The sequence below is a fragment of the Prosopis cineraria genome, unplaced genomic scaffold, assembly GCF_029017545.1.
Source record: "Prosopis cineraria cultivar Desert tree isolate PC_DT_omini unplaced genomic scaffold, ASM2901754v1 PC13, whole genome shotgun sequence".
Classification (NCBI taxonomy): domain Eukaryota; kingdom Viridiplantae; phylum Streptophyta; class Magnoliopsida; order Fabales; family Fabaceae; genus Prosopis; species Prosopis cineraria.
This window is the reverse complement of record NW_026555344.1, coordinates 7,945,775-7,964,408: the sequence shown is the minus strand read 5'-3', so window position 1 is coordinate 7,964,408 and position 18,634 is coordinate 7,945,775. Positions and strand designations below refer to the sequence as shown.

Below are 18,634 nucleotides of genomic sequence, written 5' to 3'. Positions count from 1 at the left end.
TCATAATGACCAATGGTGAGTCATAAAAGAAGATATGCTCCAAGGAAGAGACAAATTTACCTTGACATGGAATGGAAGTCAAACATTTTCAAAATCTACTGCAATAAGATGCGTCTATGAATTATAACTTGATGCAATTAAGAAGAGACAATGTTGAGAAAAAAATTTATTACTATATCTTTACCCTATATTTAGAATTAAATAGGGTTTTAAAATTTTCATATAATTAGGCTCAGAGGGAGTACACTAATTAGCCCCAGAAACAAAACTGAAGAACACACGATTTTGAAAAATAGAACGTGAATATGATTAGGGTACCTGAGAATCCAAGGAAGGCACTGTGAAGCGACGGCACAGTGGACACATAGAACTTACAAGAAACCAATGAACAATACATTTTCTATGATAAATATGATTACATGGCGTCACTAAAACATCATCATTGTCTTCAAAAGATTCCAGACAAACACTGCACTGTTCTTCTTTTGTTTTCTCATCCAATTTCAGTTCCTTCAATGATCGCATAGAATTTGGCCTCATCAACGGCTCTTCCATGAGCTCATCGAAGTTGAACCCATCGCCATCGTCAATCGCGTGGTAAGGACTGGACTGATCGGCATCAAAACTGAACTCATCGCCACCGTCGACCATGTGGTTAGGACTGGAATGATCGGCGAAAACGACGTCGTCGAAGAAACTTTCAAAAGGTGCCGCAAATTCGTACAAGACTTGTGTGATGATTTCTTTCCACATCATGGAAAGATCTCAATGGCCAAAGAACTGAAATTAAAAGATGTGTATTTGCTTTTGAATTTTTATATATGAGTATCTGTACTTTTAGTGTACGTTTCCAGTATTTTAATTGATTTTCTTATCCTAATCTGATGATAACTTAAATATAATTCAAATTAAATTGGATTTTCTTAGATAAGTTTTGTTTATAGATGAGTTGCATGCAATTCTAATTATATTGAATTTCAATTTACAGAGATTTGAGGATATCAATCAGTTGAAAATTAAATTATATTTTTAATTTGATATTTATCGATCAAAGTTTTAGTTAACTTTTGAGGATAATGATGCTATGAATAGCCGAATCTTAAGGTACAAAACTTGTTAATTCTAACTTCTGAATCATACGACAGCGTGTGAAACAGAAAACAGTTTAATTCAACCCCATTAACTAAAACAGTATGATAGTTTAATTAGTCGAAATTTAAAGCACTGAATTCTATTTGTAGTTCTATTAAATTAAATAAGATATTCTAAAGACAGAATAAAAAGATCTTTTTCCCTCAGTATCTCATGAAATAATTTCTACTTTTAGCAAAATCTACTCCTTATGAAAAATGTAGAGTTAAAAATACATTTAAAAATATAAGTTTGTTTGATTCTATTTTCTATTTTTGTGCTCCTTAAACAATTTTATCAAATAGTTTTTCAAAGTAAGTTTTAGAAATAAAAATAGAAAAATATGTTTAGATTCATTACTCTAATTTATATCATGAGAAAAGCTTATATATTTAGTATCATATATTCAAGGTATTTGTTTTCAATTAAATCACGATATGTATATCTTTTAGAAATTACTTATTTCACAACAAGCTATTATTATTGATACTATTAATACATTTAAATTTATTTATTTTGATTTGATTGGATAAAAGTATATTAATTGTATAAACTTACATAAATAAATCTTGACCTTGTGTCAAATCACTTGGTATTCGGCAGTCATATATAATTGGATTCCAACTAATTATGCGGATGGAGCTGAAAATAATCACAAGGATGTCAAAGTCCTTTCAATGAGGATTTCATGCAACTGGATTCAGAGTTCGAACTTGAAAGAAGAGGTTCTATAGTTGGAACTGCATTGACAAGTTGTCATTAAATGAGACATTCTCCAAGTGGCATCAAGCCACTAAGTATTTGGTAGTCATATAATTGGGAGTTCGAATTCTCTAAAGTTAAAAATATGTGAATTTCATTAATAGGAGTTGAATCTAATAAAAGAAATTAATTCCTCACAATATAATAAATTAACATTAGAATCCCCATTGGGAGAAGTGGCCACATTTAATATCTAATCATACTTCAAACAAAATTGTCTCTAATAAGAAGATACTGTGAGCAATAAAAAAAATATAAATTTTATGAAATTTACCTTTTTAAGAGTGGGAATATTTTGTATTTTATGAAAAATAATGAAATAAGAAAAATACCAAAAAAAATAAAAATTCACACAAATTCATAATTAAATTTCAACTTTGGAGAATTTAAATTCTCATTGGACTCCCACTAATTATGCACGTCGAGCTGAAAATAATCACAAGAATGTCAAAACTCTTTTAATGAGGATTTCGAACAAGCGCATATTCAAAGCTCAAATCCAAAAAGAGAGGTATTAAAATCTTTTGAAGTTAAGATTGATGCATTCACATGAAATTCCTTTTTTTTTTGCAGTATTTTTGCTCATTGTATTGTTTTTTATAAAACATAAAATCTTCTCTTTCTTTCTTAAAGTGAAAAACTTTATATAAATTCATCAATATCAACTTCAGAGAACACTATAAGAAAATTGTGATTAGTGACAGATAATTTGTGACAAATAAAAATCTGTCACTAAAATAAATCCAAAAAGCTTCTATAGAGTTACTTCGACAAGGCATCTCCTCATAATTAAAAGGCAATATCCTTGGCAATGCTTCTAAGCACATATTTTTATCCCTATAATTAAGGCTGACTTTTAATTCTGATGTCAATGGCTCGTGGCTTGGCCTTAATATAACCACAAGCTTCTCATCAACTTGCCAGGCTTTCAATTCTTTAATTTGTAAGTTTATGAAACACGCACACACAAAAGTAAGCTTTATAGTTTGCATATATAATATTTTCAAGCATCTATAGAACCAAAGAACATATAATGAATAGAAAAAACAGAGACTGTAAATTGATTAATGTAAGTTATGTAACTACGAATCTGAGAGAGGCACTGGGAAACGACGACACAACGGACACATGTAACTTACATGGAACCAACGAACAATACATTTTCTATGATAACTATGATGACATGGCACAGCCAAAACATCTTCATTATTATTTTCTCCAAAAGATTCTACACAAATGCTGCATTCTTCTTCTTTTGCTTTCTCATCCAATTTCAGTTCCCTCAATGATCGCATAACCAATGACTTTTGTGCAACCAATTCTTCTCTCACCTCATCCAAAAAATCAATCTCATCGTCATCCTATTTCCCACTGCAGCGGCCATTGATCATGAATGGATTTAGATCTTCTTCATACTCAAAATGAATCTGAAATTGGTGACGATGATTAAAAAATCCCCGGCGATCACCATTGAACCTGGTGTGGAAGCGATTTTCACATAATGTAGCAATTTTATTGAAAATAGTGAGGAAGAAATCTTCAAGTAGTGCTGCAAATTGAATGTAGCAATGTGATTGGATTTCATCCAACATCATGAAATTAATTAAGGATCCTCAAAGGCCAAAGCGTTGAAATTAAACTAATTAAATATACTATATATATATATATATATATATATATATATTGTTTCGACGGCAATCGGCTTTGTTTTTGGTAGTTTATGATTGTTTTTATCATATCATAATCTGATAATTAAATCCAAATTAAAGTGAATTGCTTTTGTAGTTACACCTTAAGATATATGCTGAATTATAGATACATATTGGAGAATATTCTAATTAGATATAATTATTTTAAATTTTGAATCAGAGATCGAGATTTGATGGAGGGTGTTGGTCAGTTGAGATTTAAATTAGCATATATTGTTACATTGGATGTTTAATTGTCAAAGTTTTAGTTTGTTAAAGCGCATAAGGGATAGTGAACTATAATTAAGTATTTTAATTGAATAGACGGTAAATCATGTAAATCATGTGAGACATCTTGTTTATGTAAATGTTTTCCATACTATCAATGGATAACCAAATCTTAAAGGTAGAAAAATCTTACAACTTCTTGATTCATATATACGACAACGTGTAAAATTTATAAATATAAATATATATATATATATATATATAGAGAGAGAGAGAGAGAGAGAGTAATTGATTAATTCACCACAGGAGAAGTTAAAAAGTGTGATAATATTAAGGTACTAAAAATCAGATTGGCCATTAAACCAATCAAGCTAATGGGTTACGGGTTAGTAGTTCAATCTAAGTTGAAACGAGGGTCAATTCAGAAGGCAAACCAATCATGATTAAAATAATGCAATTTAAATAAAAAGATATTAGTTATGAAAATATTTAACCAAATCTAAGATTAATCTCTAATACAAGATATAAATACAACATTAATTATGGAATTATAACTACTCAAAAGTCTAACAATAATAAAATACAACTTTTTAAATATTCATTCTTACAATTACAATTTACAGCTCTTTAAATGCTAATCGAAAACTAATTGTCACCAACACTAAAATTATCAATAATGACAGTTATAATTCATAAATGCTAAGCAACAATCAGACAAATGAATAACAGCAAATAATAAAAGATTAAAACAATTAAGGCACAATTAATCTAAAAGAATATTGAATCTTTTAAATTTAGAGGCTCTCTATTCGAAATTCAAACTACAGGTAATGAAATCTAATTTAATTATCTTGCCCTCCATTGCCTTGCTTTTTTAATTTTCAAGTTGAATGTTTTACTTTTTATTTAGTTTTTACGATTTTAAAAAAATAAAAATTAAAAAAATTAAAAAGTGATCCGACTGACTCAGTAACCCAACTACTGAGTTAGCCAGGTTATCTCGGGTTGACCCCAGGTCAATCGGGTCAATGGCTAGTTGGCTTAGGTGAAAACTCAAACTAAAAAAGAGAACGGATCACTGGTTCACAGACTGAACTGATCGGTCCAATCTAGATTTTCATATAATGGATAATATATATGAGTCCAATCAATGCAAGCTATAATTCATTGGCCAATTAAAAAAAGGAAGCTGTTGTTGTTATTGTTATCATTATTATCAATATTATTTTATTATTAATAGGTATTATTCTATTAAAAGTAATTTTATTTGAGATATATTTGGACATTAAATATCAGCACGTCTTAAAACTTGATTTATTACATTTTGACGGATTAGTCCCTTCCCCTTGACTCAACACCTGTTGGCATTATGATGGTGATGATGCAAATCTAATCTCTGAATTTGCAATCGGATTTGAGAAATATAATCAGGTCTAAAAAAAAAAAGAAAAGAAACGGAGATTTGGAAGATATGAAATGGAGGGCCACAAATGCATAACGCAATAATATACATTGAAGCTTTGACTTGTGTTCTCTAACATTCGATCTTTTTTTTTTTTTTCAATGATGTACACAAATTCATGGAATTAAATTGAGACGGACAACTATAAAAAAAAAAAAAATTAGCTTTTGGCAATTGGCATTTGGCAGTGACAAAAGCTGCCGCCAAAAATCAATTTCTTAGGTAAACATCTTCCCCACTAACTAATTCATTTCGCAAGTGCTTTATATTTTTTTTTTTCCTTTATTTTATTTTTTTGTGTATTTTCTTCATTATTATAACTATGGATACGTTATAAAAAATTTCAGCAATTAAAACTAAATCAAATATCCAATAATAATAATAATAATATATGAATAAAACTATATTGATACAAGGAAGGATTTTCTAGTAAGTGTGTTGGTTTTAGCAAAAAGGGCTATAATGTTTAAGCATAAAATTTCTAATTCAAGCCATGTGACTAAAAAAAACGTTTATGAGAGAACTACCTTCAATAATGCTCAAAATGATCAAATTTAACTTAGTCTCATAGCAAGGGGGGATAATGCCTAAATTTTCCAAATTATTGCATCCTTTTAATAGATGCAAGCTTTGACCAGGTCAATCTAATTCTGATACAATCATGAATATCACCCTCACTAATCTTAGAAATGTTCGGGATTGTTTGCCCACAGGCTATAACCATTCTCTTTAACCGCCCAAGTTTTAAAAATATTGATATTAATTATATTGTTGGTCACGTTAATTATGCCAACATGAAAGGTTTATCACCTTCATGCACACGTCAGGTCCTTCGATATATAAAACTATCATTGAAAAAAAAAATAGAAAAAAATTATGATGATGTGATCAATAGAAATTTTTTCTCTTCTAAAAAGTAATAGTAATAATATATTGTAAGAAATAACACACCTTAATTAATAATTATTCAGTTCATTTTAGTTTGTGAAATTGAAAATCATGCTTCAAGAAGTGTGTGAAAGGTGTAATGATTCTTACATTTAGGGTATATAATACTCCCCTTATTTTAAATTATAAGACACTTTTAGATAAAATTTTTTATAACAATAAATCTCATTAAATATACTTAATAACTTTATCTTTTCAAAAAAAATATAAACTTTTAAAAATACCCATCATTTAATATATTAAAAGAAGAAAGAACAGAAATTAATTATAAAGATAGAAAGGATAATATTAAAATTAAAGCATTTAATAAAACTTTGATCTACTCAAAGTGTCTTATATTTTGAAACAAAAAAACTCATTTAAGAGTGCCTTATAATTTGAAATGAAGGGAGTATTAAGTTTTATTATATTTATTATAAATAAAAGATTAATTTAGTTTATTTTTATTTTTATTTTTTAATACACTGCATTCTTATTCTTTCTAGAACCCCAATGGGCTCTTGGCTTTTTATTTTTAAAAATGGGCCCTTGGTTTATACATATTAATTTGCTAAGCAACATGCATGTAGTCGTTGACAATTTTTTTCTACATATTAATATTTATAGTTTTTATTATAATCTTTTTGCCCCAATTGTCGCCTCAGTTTCGTCCCTCGGCATCTTGAATCGACACCTTGATAAGTCTGAAAACGATATGTACGGTCCTTTTATTTTATTAAAATTAAAATCCCTTTTTCTTTGGAAAACAAGAGACAATCTTACCACATTTTCTCTACATTGATAAGGATAAAAATTAGGCATTGAATTTCAGACTATTTACTTAACCCTTAATTTTGGATGGCAAGAAAAATAGGGGAAGAGAAAACTCCCAAAAACAGTAAAAAAAATTATATTTAAAATTATTTTTCCCCGTTTTCTCTCCTTATTCGCCCCCCAAACTTTTCCTTCTATCCAAATGAATATTCCATTATTTTTTTCCCCACTTTTCCAAATAATTTATCTCCACATTAAATGTCTTATCATTTGCTCTAGGGCCGGTCTTCTTGGTTCATTTCTATTACTCATTGAACAGTTAACTTTCCATGAAATATAATTTCCCACGAAATATAACTTGATTGATTTTATTTTTTTAGAAAGTTACAAATTTGTATTAAAAATATATCATTTCTCAATTTATTAATTTGAATAATTTCAATAAATAAAAAATATTAAATAAAATTTTTACTTTTAGAAAAATAAATGGTCTTGATAAAAAGTAGCAAATTGAGACTAATCATCTATGTCAATATGTCATTAATATTATATATATATATATATATATATATATAAGTCACGCTAATAGGTTTTCTCATGGATTTTGTGTGAAGTAAATATAGAACCCACAATTTAGTTATAACTCTTTTAAAGTAATGGTGGATTTACAATATTTAATTTATTCTCTTTAAATATAATAGTACTTTACAAATTAGTTCCCAAAAATTTTGCGATTGACAAATTTTGGTCCCAAAGTCATGGACAAATTTTGTGGCAAATATAGATAATTCAAAAGATTAGATCTAAATTTTTTCAACAATTATTATCTTCAATTAATCCATGAGAAGTTTTTTACTTTTTTCCAATAACCCATTTTTTTCTCTTATTTAAGTTTTTTTTATAAGTAGGAACAAAAGCAAACTGATGACTTCTCCTATTTAAGTTAACATTGTCTAAAATATATAATATATTCAGACCCTTTTGTAAATAATGTTACCTTTTGAACGAAAATATCAAATGTTGGCTTATTAATTAAATAAAGATTCAAATGTGTTAGGCCAACTCAAAGTACCAAAAGTCACACACAAACACAGTTCAAATGGCCTTCAAGATAATCTAAGAAGAAGTTTGATTGAATGCGGGCTTCCAATTCAAACAAGTATTCGCAGTTGACACTTGAATTTATGAATAAATTATTGGAATCATAAAATTACGTGCATGTATATTGTAATCCGCTAAAAATAAAATAAGAATAATTGCCGAAATGATTCTAGAAGAAGAATTACAAATCCAAACCTTGACAAGTTAACGTATAGAGATTTGAGACCTCGATCATTAATCAAATCCTTTTTGGTCACGCATTTTCATTAATCAAATCCTGAAGAAAATTCATTTTCCTACTATGTATAAATTAAATTTAATAAAGTCAATTCATAGATTTTAATTACTGTTTTTCATTCAAATGAAAATACTAGAAGAAGGGTAAAGGTGTATATAGCTAATCCCTTGGTTGGCTAAACAAATTAAAAATTAATTCCTCGATCTAAGTTAAAATGAAGTTGGATTTTCTCCTCTGTAAAAGGAGAACAGATGAGAGATCAATATAAATATAAATTTTTAAATTAAATTTAAAAATTTAAATTTAATAATTTTAAAAAATATATATTTAATTTAAATGGTTTAGATTTAATTTAAAAATTTATATTTAATAATTTTAAAAAAATATATATTTAATTTAAATGGTTTAGATTTACAAAGAATAGACAGTAAAAAAAAAAACAAAATAAAGGAGAGAAACCAATCCAAGTCAAGTAATACGTCAGGTGTACGTGTCTACATATAACGGACTTATCAGCTTCAAATTAAATTGGGATCATAACTCGACTGTTGACTTTTTGAATGTTGTGAATCAATGGCGCGTGGCTGTTTGACCTAACTGAAAGCTTCTTGATTACTACTATTACCATTAGGCTTTCAACTGTAGTGTGAAAAGTGTTTTAAAATATCACTTCATCTGTTTTAAATTGTAACATATTTTTAAACAAAATTTTATGTATTAATAAATTTTATTAAATACATTTAATAAAAATATAAAATTTTAAAAATATATTTTATTAAATAAAATTATAATTTACAATTAATTATTAAATAGAGAGAGAGGAAGTAATATTTAATGAAACATTAATCTTATCTAAATATCTTATATTTAAGAAAAGTAGTTGGCTATATATATTAATTATAAAGATAAAAAAATTGAACCAAAATATCCTTCATTAATTATGTTAACCTACTTTTCATTAATTATTTCTTATAACTGATAAAATTATGAGGGATAATTTAAAAAATTATAATGAATATTTATTAAAAGATGTGATTTTATTTATATAAAAAAATAAATAAAAAATTTTACATATAAAAATGAAAAGAGTATGAAATTAAGCTAATAAATAGGCCAAGGAGAGAGGTCTTGTGTGATCAACAACAGAGCCAACATTGCCATCCAGTTGAAATTTGACAATTCGCTCCCCACTTGCAAGTGAAGTAGACAAGGTATTGGGCATTTTTTTTTTTGTGAAAATATTTGTTATAGTTAGCTGTTCCTCCCTTGTAGTTTAACTCTTTTGGTTATTAAAAAAAAAAGCATGATTTAATTAGCTTTAAATTTGAAACACATGATATCTGAAAGGTTGGCCCATTAATTCTTATTATTAAATTTTATTACCGTGATTAAGCTTGTTTCTGCCGATGTTCAGAAAAGATTTCCCTTCATGGTGATTAATTTTCATAAAAACGATGGCTTTATGGTGTTATATTTTTCCTGTTATGTTATCTGTTCTGGTGTTCTATTCCTTGCTATTTTACAATAGGTGTTCGTTTAATTTTGAACAGTTGTCTTGTTCTTGGCCATGATTTGGAACGGATTTTCCATTGCCATTACTAGCAGATAGTGCCCATAAAGTGGGTTTGTTTAATTTTGAAGAAGCCATATGATACAGAGCTTTCAAAATTAGTTCAATAATAGGTATCAAATCAATTGAGAATTTTACTTCTCACTTCAGTGGCAAATCTAAAATTTTATCAGCAAACACTTCTAAAAAGTCATTCATCACTTAGATTTTACTAACACTTCTATCACTGCTGCCTTGTACTGAGGAGAAAACCATATAAGTATGGCAGCCCTCAAGAACTAATTTTTCTTCTTGCACTACTGAAAAAAATCACAAGACTTGATCATTGTAACATCCTAAACTTTTTATCCGAAAAACTAATTGTTAATTAAGGATAAATTAATAATTAATGGATTAAGTGTGGCTTCAGATGATGAATTAATGTTTTGATTAGTTGAGTTGTTGAATGATTAGGATTAGGTGATGAAACAGTGATCCAGAGTGGAATGTGAGAGTAGCAATGAAATTCTGCTCACTATGCTACACATTATAGTATGTGTTGCATGTGCTACAATACATGACACAGAATTAGATAAAGAGGATATGGCTCAGCTCGTGGATTGGAAGGAAAAGGGCGTGAAGAGCACGCTAGAGAGGGTGAGAAGAAGCAGCTGTGGCAAGGCATTGAATTTTGATGTGTTAGGAATTAGTTTTAACTAATGATTTATTGGATAAGTTTTATAGCGCTCTATAGTCTTATTTCACCTTAATTTATTTTATTTTAATTTATAAAAAAATTAAATTAAAAAGTTTCGAAGGATTGTTTTTGCATCCTTTGATAACAAAAAGAGTCGTAGAAGTTAAATTAAGGTTGTATAATCAATTTGAGAATTAATGGTGAAACTTTTGATTCGTTTACGTGTTTATTTGAAAAAGAATCAATGTTCGAATACAGGGCCAGTGGGTCACATTTATCATCTGGTTTGTGATTAGGAAGGCAGGGGTGATGAGTTGGCCACAACACAAAAGAAGGAAGTAGGGGGCTAAGATCAAGTGAGCTTTTACAATTAAAAATAATAAGGAAAAGAACGAAGAGGGATGACGTGGAAACACAAAAGTAACACCGACTTTAGACTGAACTACAGAAGCAGTGGAGATATGCACCAAGTGTATCACATGGGAAATCAGGAAGGATAAGGCTTTTGGGTCAAGCAGCTTGCGAAGACAACTACGTAATTCATTCGGTGCTATTTATGAAAGGGAGAAGAAAAATTTTATTTTATTTATAAATTATGTCATAATATTTTTATAGAAAAATCCCCTTTTATCCCATCAATGTCGGCAAAAATGTATACATTGTTAAAGTATACAGATTTATTGAGAATAAATTTTAAAACTTTACTTTATTTTAATAAAATATATTAAAAATAATTTATAAATAGAATTAAAGAAGTTCTAGATATTCTATTGACTCTAATTGTAACACAAAGTTAACTATTTTTTTTTTATTTTTAAGGAACTATTGTTGATTATTAATATCTTTAAACTTATAAGAAATATTGGTCCTTCCAATTTTGTTCTTTATTAAAATTAATGACCATAATAAAATGTGTTTTGAAAATAAAAATTTGTCAAGAACTTGATACAATTAAAAAGGTAACATTGAAAGAAAATAATGTAACCACCAAGGACTGAAAATAATAATAATTAACTACTACATTTATTTTATATTTAAGATTAAATAGAATTTTGAAACTTTCTTTTAATTTATAATTTATAATTAAGATAGAAAGGAGTAGCTAAATTAATGATGCCACCCTTCTTTTTTGATAACACTTTCACCATGGACCCCCCCCCCCAAAATACCAATATTAGCTGGTCAGACTTATAAATAATCAATTTTGAAAAATAAGTTAAGTCAATTAGCTGGAGTATTTGCATCATATTTAAGATCAAGTAGATTTTTAAAACTTTACCCACTTTTTAAAAAATATAATTTTTTTTAACATCATATGTTCAAAAAGATAAATAATTTTTAATTTTTTAATGTGTAATTAATAAATTTTTTTAAATGTCCTAAATAAATGAACAACTCAATCACATTCTATTTTTTTTTTCTCTTGAATCAGTCAATTTAAAGAGACAACTCATGCACTCAAGTGCCAAAGTAAGGTTCGAAACCTGAAGCTCACGTTCGCAAGAAGGTGATGTTGTTGTTAAGACAACTTGCTATTAACAACTGAAATATATTATTAAATAAAGATAAATATAAAAAAATTATATAGTTTAAAAATAATTAAATAACTTGTAGGTAGTATAATTTGATTAAAAATATTTTATAATTTTAAATACGGGGAATGCTTATTATTAGAACTAAAGGAACTAATTGACATTTGCAACATACTCTTTTGATTATAGGATAAATTGGCATATGCTTCATTGTTTTTTATAAGCAAAATGACAGAATTTAAGAAAATTTTATTTTTTTTCTTACATTAGCTCTGATAAAATTAAAATTTATTTTTACAAGACAAATTTTGCTTCATTGTTTTTTATAAGCAAAATGACAGAATTTAAGAAAATTTTATTTTTTTTCTTACATTAGCTCTGATAAAATTAAAATTTATTTTTACAAGACAAATTTATTTAATTAATTATATACTCCCTTCATTAAAAAATGTAAGGCATTTTTAATCGAAGCTTACATTCAATAGAGTAGTTCCCTATTTTCTAACTAATTCTATCTTTTCATATTTACTCTTATTAAATACCCTATAATAAATATAAAATTATTATTAATAAGGGCACTTTTAAAAAAAGACAATGATTACACCTCAAAAAATTAAAAATATCTTATATTTTTAAACATCCAACTTTCTAAAAAATACCTTACATTTTTGAACGGAGGGAGTATATAATTTAGTCAAAATTTTTAATTTTAGATGTACTCCTTCCTTTAAAAATTATAGAGTATTTTTAACTAAATTTTACTTTAATAAAATAGTTAATTACCCTCAAATTAATACAATTTTTTATATTCATCTATATTTAATAAGATATTTTATTTTTAAGTAAATATAAAATAATTTATTTAGTATAGGGACTTTTGACAACGCATAAATTACCTTTCAAAAAATGCCACCCTTTTCATTAGAGAGAATAATTATTATGATTGATTAATTAATTTTTAAATCATGTATTGATTAACGTTTGCTTAGGTTTTGACTAGGGGTGTTCATGGGACGGGATGAGACCGGAACACCCCGTCCCGTGTCTCGTCCCGAAAAAAAGATCGGAACTGAATTTTGGTCCTGTGTCCCGTCCCGTCCCGAAAGTCATCCCATCCCGTTAAGAGTCGGGACGGGATCAGGATAAGATTGGGACGTTCCGTTGTCCTGATAAATGGAATAATGTCGAAAAAAGATTTAGATAATAACGTTCTTTAAAATTTTAAATCATATAATTTGTTAAGTTTAAAATCAAAATAACACAAACACATAAATAATAATAATTTAAAATTAGTTATTGAATTATATTAATCACAACTACATATTATAATAACAAATATAAGTGATCTTTATGCTATAAGATTAGCAACAAGAGGCAAGTCAAATACAATATCAAATCATTGCTCTTCTACTTTAATGAAGACGTACTAAGCTAATTACTCTTCTAAAAATAAGCAAGAAATATGTTATAAATAAAAGTTATTAAATAGATAGATATAAGAATAAATTATATTAATATAATTAATATATTATAAAAAAAAATATCGCCATGTTTACTTCATGCCATTAAAATTATCAATATAAAAAATTTTAGTTTTAAATAAGAATTGTAAGTATTAAAATTATAATTGATATAATTAATATAAGTATATATTATATTAATATAATTAATATATTTAAAATAAAAAATAATATATATAATATTCAGGACGGGACGGGACGTCTCGATGGTAATCCCGTGTCCCGTCCCGTCCCGAACCCCTTTCCTATCCCGTCCCGTAAAGTCCTATCCCGATTATTTTCTGGCCAGAACAAGACCCGTCCCGATATGATCGGGACAATATCGGGCCAGTCGGAACGGGTTCAGACTGAACACCCTAAATTTTGAATATAGTGTGCATTTGTATCATGCTCCCTTGGATCCTACATATAATGTATTTTTTATAATCTTATTTTGTTCTTGAATATAAAAGATGTTATGATATTTTTAAATAATTAGATAATTTTATTTTTATTTTTTAAAAAAGAGATATTAATTGTATACTTTACACACCTATCACTATGATATTAATTAATATTATTAAGAATAAAATTAAAAAATTATTGTGACTTAATATAATTTCAACTAAATGTCAGTTAAAAAATCTATGGAGGAAGTACTTGCTGCTTTGAAGGGATTTTTAATAACATCAATTAATAAGAGGGGAATATATATGCGTGCTTTTCATTGCGTACGGGAGACTCAAATTAGAGTTAGAAATTTGGACAGGTCGGGAGGCTTAACTTGAATAGGCTCGAACTTGAATATACTCGATTATCTAAAAAGCTTGAATAATTAAGCTCAACTTGAATTCCTTCAGGTTTCGAGTAGTCTGAATACCAAAATTTTAATTTTAAAATTATTTTTAATTAATTTTTTAACTTTAAAATTAATTATTTTATTTTATAAAAATATATTTTTTTATACTTAAAGGATGTATATGATCCAAATATATAATATTTTAGCATAAATGACCTAAAACTTAAAGAATTAATTAATATTTATTATATTTTATATATTTTTTAAAAATAAATTTTTTTATTCGGATATTCAAGTCAAGCCTGAGTCCGATCGGGCTTGACCCGAATTTCTTTGGGCCTATTCAGACAATAGGCCTGAACATAAAAAAAATTATAATTTTTTAAAGTTTGATCCTAAATTTTTTTTAGACAAGTTCAAGCTAACTCATTAAGTTTGATCTAAATTATTAACTATAATCTAAATTTTTGATGAGTGAACCCATGAAACATTAATAATTTAATTTAATGAGTATGTTCATCGTCCTCACAAATATTACCAATATCCGTTCGTTGCCCCGATATGGTGCATCCCACCTGTCCTGTGGGACGACACGCTTGTGTTGCACTATTGGTCTCCACATACCAATCCCATTAAACACGTTCGTGTTCCTTCCCCAAACCCAAATGAAACGAACGTGTCTCTCTTCTAAAACACCAAAAAAGTTAATTAATTAATAAGATGAGGAAATTTTCACAACAAAAAACGCCGTTGCGACTCTTCCGTCATATCGTACCATTCATTCCACAGGACTTACCCCTCACGGGTCACGCCTCTCGCCTCGTCTCCTACTCCAAGAGACTTTGAATTCTCTCATTTTTCTCCTTTTTCATTTTGACCAATATTTCAATTTTCATTCCTATTTTCCCCCTCCACATGGTCACACTCTTTCTCACCAACATTGCGGCACAGTGGCACTAAAATCCTACAAATACTCAGGTTTTCAACAATTTTTTTTAAAATAAATTATAAATATTGGTTCAGATAATTGTACTTGCAAGACTTTTGGTTATAAGTTAATTAGAGTTGTATTTAAAATTTAAATATCTTATATGGAATTAAAACTCCTGAATTTATAATTATTTAAGTCAATATTTATAATTTATTTAAAAAAATTCAAGGATTAATTGTTACTAATTCCTTCTTTTAGTAACATTTTTCTTTTAAAATAGATTACTCCCTCAGGTTTTGAACATAGAACATAGTTAATCAACTTCACAATTCTTAAGAAATCATAGTTAATACCTTTAAACTTAATGAGCACAATAAGGTATGTATTATAGGAATTATAACTTGATGCAACCAAGGATGTGCAATATTTCACAACTACAAATTTGTCTTATATTTAGAATTAAATAAGACTTTAAAATTTTGACCTATAATTGAGACGGTAAGTGTATAATATTAATAAAAATACTACTCTTTTGTCTAATTTTGCAAGACATTTTTTAAGTTATTTTGTAACAACTTGAAAATTAACTTCCAAATTAATTAAGTTAATAGAGAATAAGTAAGAAAATTTAAGTGAATTAAAGTAAAATTGAAGTTAGGCCACCTAAGCCTTAAATGGAGGTCAAATCAAAGATTCACCTTCTTAGTAACTAGGGGTTATTTGATCAATTGGGATTAATTACGGAGGTCGTTACACCACGGCGGATCATACTCAACCACAACAGATCCTTCTGGTTTTGACCCGATGATGTTTAAAACCATATTTTCAATGGTTTTAAGCAAAAATGAGCATCTCATGTTTTTGTAAACATTTTACTCTGATTTTTAGCTTGGCCATGGTTTAATCTAAAGTGATTTAGGATTTAAAATTTGGGATCTCATATTTGCTGCTATTATACTTAAAAGCTCAAGTTTGGTTATTGGCGTAACTCCATGTTTACCAAGGTGGTTTTGATTAAATAATCGGATTAATAAAGGTGATTTTACATGTTTAGTATTGCAAAATATAAAATATTTTGAAAAAATTCTATTAATGATTATGCTTATTATTCTAATATTATCACTCATTTTTTCACTCCTTAAATAAATTTTCTTCCATCTCTTATTAATGACTGATATTTTTTAAATTTTATAAAAAAATTTAAAATTATAAACTGTATTTAATAAATTTCATTGATATGCCTAATTTTACTTAAAAAACCTCTCTTCCTATGATATAAGAGATTTTTTTAAAAAATCTCATTTGATATATTGAATATTTTTTATAATTATTTTTACAAATATAGAGCTACTTCTTTTATTATTTTTTAAAAAATGATATATTAAAATTTTAATTATTATTACAGAGAAACTTATACAAAACGTTTAATGAATGCATAATTGAAGAAAACATAATTTTTTTTAAAAAAATAAAGTTTCAATGAAGTTTTTCAAGAATTATGAATCATTTGTTATTAATATTTTATATTATGATGTAGAAGGAAATACCTGTAAATGAGAAGGAAAGAGCAGTGAAATAAATGAGACAGGAGAAAAAATTAAAGCAGGATGGAATGAGTTTGAGAGTTGAAACCACGTGCACCGTCGTGCGGGGCAAGAGAAAGAAAACAATATATAATTAATTAAATATTATCAGCAACAAAAAAACCACGGTGCTGCATAGAACCTCATATCGGCGATACACGGTATGCCTGATTCCAGTGGTTACCCACGGGGTTGTCGCTATCATGAAACCATCTTCTCCATGAGTCGTAACCCTTCTATCCCCAAAAAAAGGAAAAAAAAAAAAAGGAAATTGTAACCCTTCTAGAAGCGCTGCGATAACTTTTCTCTATCTTCTGCCACCTCTTTCCGCGTCCTATAAATCCTCCTTTTCTTACCCTTCTCCATACACTAATCGCATTCACTTAAAATCTCTCTTGTTCGTGATTTCCCCAATTCCTCTTTCAATTCATCTCTCAAATCCTTCAATGGACCTAATTTCGGGTCTTCCTGACGACATCGCACTCGACTGTTTGAGTCGGGTTTCGTATCAGCAGTTCCCGGCGGTCGCCTCTGTTTGCAAGGCCTGGAAGAACGAGATTCAGACGCCGGAGTTTCGCCGTCGGAGGAAGAGCGCAGGGCATGTCCAGAATATCGTCGTTATGGTTCAGGCACGACTTGACTCGGAGAAATCCGTCTCTGGGGCGATAAAGGGGTCGATGAATATGAACCCGGTTTACCGCCTTACAGTTTGTGAGCCGGAGACCGGTCTCTGGAGCGAGATGCCTCCGATTCCAGGTTTGTCAGGCGGGTTACCTATGTTCTGCCAGATTGCGGGTGTCGGGTTGGATCTGGTTGTGATGGGCGGGTGGGACCCCAGTTCCTGGAAGGCGTCCAATTCGGTGTTTGTCTATAACTTCATTTCGGCGACATGGCGCCGTGGGGCCGACATGCCTGGTGGTCCCAGGACGTTCTTCGGCTGCGCGTCGGATGAGCGCCGCTTCGTTTACGTCGCCGGCGGGCACAACGAGGACAAGAACGCTCTGAGGTCGGCGTTCGCGTATGACGTGGCAAGCGACGAGTGGGTCCCAGTGCCTGACATGGCAAGAGAGCGGGACGAGTGCAAGGCCATCTTCCACAACGGCAAGTTCAGAGTCATCGGAGGGTACTGCACGGAGATGCAAGGCAGGTTCGAGAGGAGCGCTGAGGCGTTCGACGTCGCCACGCGGAGGTGGGACCCTGTGGAGGAGGAGTTCCTATATGCTGCCACGTGTCCGAGGACATGCGTGGACAGCGGAGACGACGAGGAGAAAGTGTACATGTGCGGTACCGGCGGGGAGGTGATGGCCCTCCAGGGAGGCACGTGGCGGTCGGTTGCCAAGTTGGGAGACGAGACCCGCCACGTCGCGTACGTGAGGACGTGGAACGGTAAGATGTTGCTGATAGGATCAAGAGCATACAGTGAACCGCACGTGGGAATTATATTGGATCTGGAAACCGGTCACCAGAGAAAATTGGAAATCCCGCGGAACTACACAGGCCACGTTCAGTCCGGTTGTCTTCTAGAAATTTAAGAGATAGAGGTGTTGTCTAAATTTTTATAGTCAGATTATGTGAATACGCAAGATTTTGTTTTGTTTTTGTTTTCTCTTCGGCATTAATTCGTTGCAAGTGATGCGTCCAATACGACACCTTCCTGTTATATGAAGTACAGAGCAGGCATTGTAAAATTTTAAATTATTATTATTTTTTTAAAAAATTTAACTTTAAACTTA

At 29.5% G+C, this 18,634-nt stretch overlaps 2 protein-coding genes across 2 annotated transcripts; one reads left to right on the top strand and one right to left on the bottom strand.

Moving 5' to 3' along the window:
- Positions 1 to 309: 309 nt before the first annotated feature.
- LOC129289852 (RING-H2 finger protein ATL51-like) lies at positions 310 to 753 on the bottom strand. Its single transcript, XM_054926616.1, has one exon. The coding sequence runs from the start codon at positions 751 to 753 to the stop codon at positions 310 to 312; it is 444 nt and encodes a 147-aa protein (XP_054782591.1).
- Positions 754 to 17,254: 16,501 nt separating this feature from the next.
- Positions 17,255 to 18,634, top strand: LOC129291807 (F-box/kelch-repeat protein At1g80440). Its single transcript, XM_054929334.1, has one exon. It carries the CDS (start codon positions 17,348 to 17,350, stop codon positions 18,431 to 18,433), a length of 1,086 nt encoding a protein of 361 aa, XP_054785309.1. The 5' UTR covers positions 17,255 to 17,347; the 3' UTR covers positions 18,434 to 18,634.

Excerpts from the sequence above, each read along its gene's own strand:
- LOC129289852 (XM_054926616.1), bottom strand. The coding sequence starts at position 753 with ATGTGGAAAGAAATCATCACACAAGTCTTGTACGAATTTGCGGCACCT.
- LOC129291807 (XM_054929334.1), top strand. The coding sequence starts at position 17,348 with ATGGACCTAATTTCGGGTCTTCCTGACGACATCGCACTCGACTGTTTG.